The 9,335-nt window shown below is 41.7% G+C and overlaps 1 protein-coding gene across 5 annotated transcripts; it reads left to right on the forward strand.

The window, feature by feature from the left end:
- Positions 1–256: 256 nt before the first annotated feature.
- Positions 257–8,912, forward strand: wdr53 (WD repeat domain 53). 5 transcript variants are annotated; one of them, XM_055646091.1, is made up of 3 exons: positions 257–377; positions 1,149–1,624; positions 7,138–8,912. In XM_055646091.1, the coding sequence occupies exons 2-3, from the start codon at positions 1,151–1,153 to the stop codon at positions 7,756–7,758; spliced, it is 1,095 nt and encodes a 364-aa protein (XP_055502066.1). In that variant the 5' UTR covers positions 257–377; positions 1,149–1,150; the 3' UTR covers positions 7,759–8,912. The 5 variants fall into 5 exon arrangements, with proteins under 5 accessions (XP_055502066.1, XP_055502068.1, XP_055502069.1 ...); XM_055646093.1 differs by having other exon boundaries at positions 351–412; XM_055646094.1 differs by lacking the exon at positions 257–377 and adding an exon at positions 407–545.
- Positions 8,913–9,335: the final 423 nt, after the last annotated feature.

The raw sequence follows: 9,335 nt of genomic DNA on the forward strand, positions 1-9,335 counted from the left end.
GTGTCTGGAAGGCTGCGAATCTGGTATTCTAGCGCAAAGATACTTGTATCTAGTATCTTTGTTCTTACCTACAAAATTGATATACTTAATACTGATGAGGTAAAGATTCATCAGACTGGTCTCGGGGCCGCGCACAGGTGGTCGGGTGCGACGGCGGTCTCGGGGACGCGCACAGGTCGTGGTCGGGTGCGACGGTGGTCTCGGGGACGCGCACAGGTCGTGGTCGGGTGCGACGGTGGTCTCGGGGCCGCGCACAGGTCGTGGTCGGGTGCGACGGCGGTCTCGGGGACGCGCACGTCCATTGCGCGGAGGTTGGAGCCACGTGACTCGCTGTGTGACGTGCTCCGGTGGGGGGAGGAGGTGACGGCGCAGCCGAGGTTGGTTCGGACAGGCCGACTGGTCAAACAACCGGGTGCGGCCATGGGAGGCAGGGCCAAAGATACCAGTACTGGAGATGAGAGAGGGGCCGCAGAAGTTAAAGGAGGCGGGGGATGCGGCGTTGTGATGGGAGTAGAGGCACAGAGTGGATGATGGACGGAGGAAGGGTTGGTTGTGGTCGGCAGTGAGGGAGGTAATGGGAGGGTATTGCTACAATTTAACAGGGACCTGAGGAGTAGCTTTCTCACGGATAAGCTGCCAGAATTGGTAGTTGGGACAGGGACTTTCTTAATGTTTAAGAAACATTTAGACAGATACGTGGATAGGAAAGGTTTGTCGTGATGTGGGCCTACTGTAGATGGGACATGTTGGCCGGTGTGGGCAAGTGGGCCCTGTTTCCACGTTGTAAGACTATGACCAATAGGGAGGGAAGAGAGACTGGGAGGTGAGGGGAGAGGGGGTGACAGGAGGGGATGGGGCATTGGGGAAAGCAAGGACGTGGTAGGGTGGGAGCAAAGCAGGGAGGAGTAAATGAGGAGGGAGGGTGGATCGGGAGGGGTGTGGGTAAGGAGAGATGGGGTGGTGGGTAGAGGGATTGGGAGAAGTTGATGGAAGGATGGGGAGGAAGGAGGTGATTGAGAGGGGTGATCATATAAAATATAGTGTTCCTATGAGCAAAAAGCATTGAGTGTCATTCATTATCCCAGCTTGTATTGAACATTTTGTGAGAGGAAACTTTGACCCTATGTTATTTTGCACTTTTGTTTTAGACATGGCCACCAAGTGGACTGCAGGGGATTCCCCAGTGCTGTGCCTAGATGTCAGCCATGAAGGTCTTGTGGCGTCAGGGGCTGAGAACGGAGGCTTTAAAGTCTGGAATATGCAGGGTTCCGCGATTGGTCATCTGAATCTAGAGGGTGATGATGTGACTTGCATATCATTCTCGCACACTTGTGAAAGTATAGTCTATGCATCGCATGGTGAAGCAATAAGTGCACTAGATATCCGGTCACTTAAGGAGCCCATTGAGCTCTTTCATGTGAATGAGGATGAAATAAATTGCATTTCAATTAATGAAACAGACAGTCATCTTGCAGCTGCAGATGATTCTGGATCAATAAAAATCATAGACTTGGCTAGCAAGCAGGTCACCCGCTGTCTTCAAAAGCACTCAAATATTTGCTCTTGTGTAACATTTCGACCTCATTGGCCGCAGAGTTTGCTTTCCTGTGGACTAGATATGCAGGTATGTATCATCGTAGTGTTGTAATATAGCTGGTTATCAAAAGGAATTGGGGGTGTGGGGCATTTGAAACAGTTCTAATAGTCCTGGTACCATAATGAGAATAAATCATTCACTCTGGGTTTTTTGTGGCCCAACAAAGAAAATAATAAGTTCCATGTCCAGGGACAATTGTGCATGATTCCAGCTGATAATCAGACAAATTTACTTTTAGTTTGGATATGCCAACTGCAGATGGTTTAAGTGTACAGAGTAACAATGTGTTAAGGGAAAAGGTTGATTTATTTAAGGAGGAGATGTTTCTCAACTAAACTAATTGTCACATTTGCAGCATAATTTATCGTATAGTGTTTAGAGGATTGAAACTTCTATGAGATAGGTAATAATCCCTTTGTTAGTCAGCTTGGGGGGCTGAACACCCCAGTAATAGACCAGGCTGCTTGTTACTGTGGTTTGATCCAGATTCTCGAAAAACACCAACATAAAGAATTATACCACAGTGGACTGAGGAGGCTAAGTGTCGGCTTCAGGACTACCGTGTGTCAGTGGATTGGACATATTGAGGACTACCTCATCCAGCTTGAATTAGTATACCTCAGTCATCATTTTTTCATGAAATATATTCAAAGGTTATTTATTGGTCACATACACCATAGGTGTAGTGAAATGCTTCTTGCCAATTGACAACTTCATTCCAATAAAGAAAATTGAGGTCTATCCTAATCAAGAAACTTGGATGAATAAAGAGACGCAATCTGTACTAATGTTGAGATCCAAGACTTTCAAGAAGGATGACCCCCTGCACTACAAGAAAGCCAAGTTTGATCTCAGTAATCGTATCGGAGAGAATTCCAAAACAAGCTGGAGGTTCAATTCATTCAATCAGATGCCAGGTGACTGGCTCACCTGAAAACCAACTTGGGCTATGAGCCAAGTTTCGGGCTGATCTTTTCCAACAACATATTTCTTTCTCTGAGTTCAATGGCTTTTACATCTGTTTTAAATGGGTAAACAAATCCCGCCAATACCTGAATGCAGTTCTAAGAACCTTAATGCAACACCCAGACAAAGTAGCCTCTTGGCATGTAATTCACCACCAGAAACACTTGTTTTCCATCTGCTAATGGCACACAGTTGCAGTATACATCAATAATCAAAATGCATTGTAACAAGTCTCCAGAGTTTCTTCAGAATCTCTCAATTCTGTGATCTGTCACTGAAAATACTGGGAAACACCTCAATTTTCAAGTTCCCCAGTAAGTTGAATTATTCTGACTTGCTAGGTAATATGTTGTTCCATCATCACCACGGTGTTTAATTACTGGAGTTCCCTATCAAATATCACTATATGATACTTTGAACAAAGGGTGATAGTGATTCAAGGTGATTCATCATTATCATAATGGGCAATTCAGTAATTGCAGCGCTCGCAGGGACCATCGCTTTCATTATGTTTTTTTTAATACCGAAACTTTTCTGACCAATCCAGTAAATATACATTTTTCCAAACAGACCTGTTGCATTAGACATCAGCCTTAGTGCCAATTCTCTCAGTGCTGGGTTATAGACTATTTTTTATCTTTATAGACTAAAATATCATACTGACTGAATGCTTAATTTGCCTTTGTTTCAGATTCTAAACTCTAGTTATGGATGTAAACACTCTAGTAGTGCGATGTAAAGAACAAAGATACTAGTATCTTTGGTAAAAAACGGCATTTGCTAGTCAAAATTTCACCTTCCACCTCGTCTTCTTTTCAGTGATCAAGGATATGCAACAGTGCAAGTCACCTTTAAATAGCTACTGTCTTTGTTATATCTGAATATTGAAAAGCTCTGTATGAAGTTTTAAGCCATTTGATGCTATGATACATTTATCCTTAAATAAGAGGATTTTTCCTATCTTACCAAACATTTTAAGGGGAGGTATGAAATTATTTCTGCCTTTTATTCTGTTGTTTATCAGACAACATTACTGCTGGAAATCTCAGGATTTATTTATCTGTATTTAGACGCCATGATTTGAACAAAACCACAATATACATGCCAAGTGCAATCGTCATTGTGTATTGCATTGACAATTATTTCAGCACCAGAAGGTTTTTTTGATGCTAATCAATTTCTAAAAAAATTAAATGGACTGTGACTTGAACTTTTCCTGCACTTTTGGGTACACAATAGATAAGCTTAGTTTCACCATGCCAACGTTTAAACTAGGAGCTTGGGTCAACAGTACGTGTAAGATAGTAATACTTTTCACACGTGCTGCATGTAAGAGAGCACCTCGTTGTTCAACAATTTAATAACATTTGAGGAAAATACTCCAATTAGTGCTTCATAACATATTGTTACCTGCAGAGTGTTCGTTTCAAAAATTGTTGCAAAATCAGTAATCCATTTGCTCAGGCTGCATTTATTAAACATTTTATCAAAGTAATGTTACCACAGTGGCATGCACAATGTGCAATGCTGTACTCCTTGCAAAAAGTGCTCAACCACATCAAATGAATATATAGCTAGATTTGCATTTGAACTCTGTCATTTATCACTTTGAATGTTCATTGTATTATTATGCTGTGTTTCCCAGTATTGGTAAAGACATTTGGAAGGGGGGGGGGGAGGTAATTTGTTTCATTATTAAAATGCTCTTTGAGTTAAAAGTAAAAGAAGGGTGAGTTTTATCAAAAATATAAAATGTATCAATTCTACATATAACCATATAACCCTATAAAAATTACAGCACGGAAACAGGCCATCTCGACCCTTCTAGTCCGTGCCGAACACATAATCTCCCCTAGTCCCATATACCTGCGCTCAGACCATAACCCTCCATTCCCTTCCCGTCCATATAACTATCCAATTTATTATTAAATAATAAAAACGAACCTGCCTCCACCACCTTCACTGGAAGCTCATTCCACACAGCTACCACTCTCTGAGTAAAGAAGTTCCCCCTCATGTTACCCCTAAACTTCAGTCCCTTAATTCTCAAGTCATGTCCCCTTGTTTGAATCTTCCCTACTCTCAGTGGGAAAAGCTTTTCCACGTCAACTCTGTCTGTCCCTCTCATCATTTTAAAAACCTCTATCAAGTCCCCCCTTAACCTTCTGCGCTCCAAAGAATAAAGCCCTAACTTGTTCAACCTTTCTCTGTAACTTAGTTGCTGAAACCCAGGCAACCTTCTAGTAAATCTCCTCTGTACTCTCTCTATTTTGTTGACATCCTTCCTATAATTAGGCGACCAAAATTGTACACCATACTCCAGAATTGGCCTCACCAATGCCTTGTACAATTTTAACATTACATCCCAACTTCTATACTCAATGCTCTGATTTATAAAGGCCAGCACACCAAAAGCTTTCTTTACCACCCTATCTACATGAGATTCCACTTTCAGGGAACTGTGCACAGTTATTCCCAGATCCCTCTGTTCACCTACATTCTTCAATTCCCTACCATTTACCATGTACGTCCTATTTTGATTTGTCCTGCCAAGATGTAGCACCTCACACTTATCAGCATTAAACTCCATCTGCCATCTTTCAGCCCACTCTTCCAACTGGCATAAATCTCTCTGTAGACTTTGAAACTCTACTTCATTACCCGCAACCCCACCTATCTTAGTATCATCTGCATACTTATTAATCCAATTTACCGCACCATCATCCAGATCATTGATGTACATGACAAACAACAGTGGACCCAACACAGATCCCTGTGGCACCCCACTCATCACTGGCCTCCAACCTGACAAACAACCATCCACCATTACTCTCTGGCATCTCCCATTCAGCCACTGTTGAATCCATCTTGCTACTCCACCATTAATACCCAACCATTGAACCTTCTTAACCAACCTTCCATGAGGAACCTTGTCAAAGGCCTTCTGAATGTCATTGTAAATAGAATGGCTATTATAGAAAGCATAATTTCAAAATGTATACAAATCTGAGCTCTGGTACAGTAGTTTTTTAATTTATTAATGGGATGGAGACTTTGCTGGCTGACCCAACATTTAATTGCCCATACCAAATTACTCTTGAAGATGGTGAGTTGCTTTCTGGAACTACTGCAGTCTTTGAGGTGTAGATATTCTCACAATGCTGTAAGTGAGAAAATTATAGGATTTAGACCCTGTGATGGCAAAAGAATGGCGATTATATTTCCAAGTTAGGATGGTATGTGGCTTGGAGGGCAACGTCCAGGTAGTGTGTTCCCATGTTTTTGCTTCCCATGTCCTCTGAGCTGCTGTAGGCTTTAATAGGTGCTGCCTAATAAGTCTTGGTGAGATGTTGCAGTGTATCATTAAATGGTACAAACTGCTGCTGCTATGCATCAGTGATGGAGTGAATTACTATTGTCGATGAGGTGCCTATCAAGCAAGCTGCTGTCCTGTTCGGTGTTGAACATGAGTGCTGCTGAAGCTGCCCTCATCCAGGCAAGGGGAGAGCATTCCACATGCCTGATACAAACCTTGTACATGAAGTGGTGTTGATGGTGTAAACAGTGTACCTTAATCAGACAGGCCGGATATATCACAATCGGAAATTGGAGGAACAGCACCTCGTATTCTGCCTGGGTTGCTTGCGTCCGGATGGCATGAACGTTGAATTCTCCCAGTTTTGCTAGCCCTTGCTGTCTCCTCCCCTTCCTTAACCCTCGAGCTGTCTCCTCCCCCCCCCCCCCCCGCCCTCGGGCTCCTCCTCCTCCCTTTTTCCTTCCTTCTCTCCCACCCCCCATCAGTCTGAAGAAGGGTTTCAGCCCAAAACGTGGCCTATTTCCTTCGCTCCATAGATGCTGCTGCACCTGCTGAGTTTCTCCAGCATTTTTGTGTACCTTCGATCTTCCAGCATCTGCAGTTCCTTCTTGATCACAATCTTAAACTCTGGTTAGCTACATTATTTCTGTATACATTATTACTAAACCAGTAGTGGACTCCTGAGCCTTGGACATCAGAATCCTTTTAAATTTTGTTTCTGCTTTGAACTACATGCTTCCATGAAAATGCTATAAATGGCGATGTGTGAGCTAAATGCTGAAAATGGGACATCCAACCTAGGCAGATTTGGTTCTTACAACATATGAGCCTTTATTTATCTGGGATTTCTTGATAAGACAGTCTGTAAAGCATGTCTGTCTTTTCCCGCAATTCCTTATGGGTTTTACGCAATTACAACATTGTATCTCTTTCCCAGACTGGAAAAATCCAGATTGCAACAGGCAAGGCATTTGTCTTGTAATCTATTGACTGCAACTTGATAACAACTGAGTGGATAGTGCAGGCATGAAAATCCCCTAATACATTTGTATATCAACCAATTAGAGGGGATCGAAAAAGGTCAATAGTCAGTATACGAGATTAAGGGGCAAGGGTTAACCAGAAGATTGTGTTGAAACTTTTCTCTTGTATTTAATTTCTACTTGATATGTCAAAAATGATTAATTTAACCGTTTTCAACCATAAATTTCAATCATTTTCATCTGAATTTATTTTGCTTTCCAATTTCCCTGGGAAGGTGATGCTGTGGAACTTGCAGAAAATTCGTCCAGTCTGGACGGTGAACCTTCAAGATCTTACACAAGAGGAAGAAGATAATCAGCAAGCGGCTGGGTGTCAGCTTTTTAATCCACCATTGGCTCATTTCATTACAGTTGCCAGTTGTGGTAATGTATTTGCCTGTGGGGCTGAAGATGGCAAGATACGTTTATTCAGAGTAAGGGGAACAAGGTTTGAATTTGAACGTCAACTCTGCGGTCACAATTTGGGTGTTTCTCAGGTTCATTTTCTGAACTCTCTTTCACATCCGTACTGGTTGATTTCTGGAGGGAATGATGCAAAAATTCTGCTATGGGACCTGAGTGAACAAATCCTGACTGATGACAAACGACCATCAACATCATCTAGGCAAAAATCAAGAGTGGGATGCACTATGAAAAAAGCACGTGGGTGTAAAGGAACTGCCCATGGTGCAAAAGACAACAACAAAAATAAAAATGATTATGTTTTGCCAAAGCTCAGTATTGATCATGGAGACAAAGTGAATTGGATTTCTGGTGTGGATATAAAGGGTTCTAAAAGAATATTAATTGCTGACCAGAGCTGTCAGATATCAATGTACAATCTAGGTGACGTGTAGGTATACATTGGTGAAAGAATTTAGATGAAAGTGACAATGGCTTGGTAAAGGATATGAAAAGAAACAAATTGATAGACTTTCCACTAATTCTGAGGTAAATATGAGAGCCATCTGCATGTTTTGATAGGAGCACATAGAATATCAAATGACTAATGGGCTTGTCTCACTTAGGCGACTAGGCTGTCGCCACATGGTCGCTGGGATGACGCCTGTATGTTCGTGAGTAGTCTCAGTCGTCCAAAGAGTTGTAGCGGTTTTCTGATGGCCACTGGATATTGAAATGTTCAAAAATTGTCAGCGACAGTGGGCTTGACGCCAATGAGTGTGGCTTGACTTCTACTGACATTGGTGCTCTAGTAGGTTGTCGCTGGTGCTGACCAGTGAATTCCATTGGCGACTACTCGCGTCAACCTAAATTGTCTTCAGTTGTCGCCGACAGGTTCGGAGCTTGTCGCAGGTGGACGTAGGTTGACTTCGGTTGTTGTAGGTGGACGTCCTAATGGGTCGCCGGTTGTCGGTAGCTTGCCCTAACTTAATGTCGACTAAGTGGTAGGTTGTTGTAGCTTGTCGTAGAGTGGGTACAGTCGCTGGATTTTCGGCGACCTTCTACGACTATGACAGTCGCCTAAAAAATCACCTAAGTGGGACAGGCCCTTTAGAATAATCAAGTAAGCAACAGCTGCTGAACATTAAAATGCTTAACATTTTGTGAAATTCCACACACAAATCATATTCTGTACAGATTTTCACTGAGAATCTAAACAGCAAAGAGTTTGGCAGAAAATTACCTGGTTGCTTTGAGTGCATTAGGAGGAGGCTGCTGGGATTTGGCATATCAGGATTGACGTTGGATCATTAGTGTGATTCCCTGGAGTGAATTGATGGTAATTCTGAGAAACATGCCCACTGGAAGTATGAATGTAATTTTTACAGATAAATAGCAAGTAGATTTGCAAGGTTCCTGCACTACAGTAGGATTCATTAGTTTTGCTTTGAATATTGCTAGTATTTGTGTTTTCAAGATGTTTTTCATATAATTGATCCTGGAAAATGTTTCAGAAAATATTTTTGAAATTGAATTTACAACAGCTGAAAAGTCCTTTCTTGATAAATGACACTCTTAAAAATAAAAAAAATCCCTCAATAAATTGTTATTGATTGTCATGGTGTTTTAAATTTTAAAAGGTTATTAATAAAGGCTGATGTTGAAATAAAACATTGAGAATTCATTCCCTCTTTCTCTGTCAGAGGAGAAAAACTGTCAAAAGTTTATTGTATTGTATACTTTTGTTGTGTTGCATCGAGTGTTCTTGTAAAGCTGAAGCAAGAAAGACCGCCATTGTTCTGACACATATCTGGTGCATATGACAAATAAGCACAGTTAATTATTGAAATGGCAGAACAGACCCAAAGAGCCAGATAACCCACTCCTATTTCTTACCTGTATATTCTGCAGAGAACACTTTGTAATGTGGAAAGATAAAGTAGCCACTTTACATTTCAAAGTATCACTGACAGTATTGATATAAATCAACAGAGATTTTGGTCTTGGTGGCGCCTGTCGTTATCATCGAATA

This window comes from Leucoraja erinacea, chromosome 14 (assembly GCF_028641065.1).
Source record: "Leucoraja erinacea ecotype New England chromosome 14, Leri_hhj_1, whole genome shotgun sequence".
NCBI classification, from domain to species: domain Eukaryota; kingdom Metazoa; phylum Chordata; class Chondrichthyes; order Rajiformes; family Rajidae; genus Leucoraja; species Leucoraja erinaceus.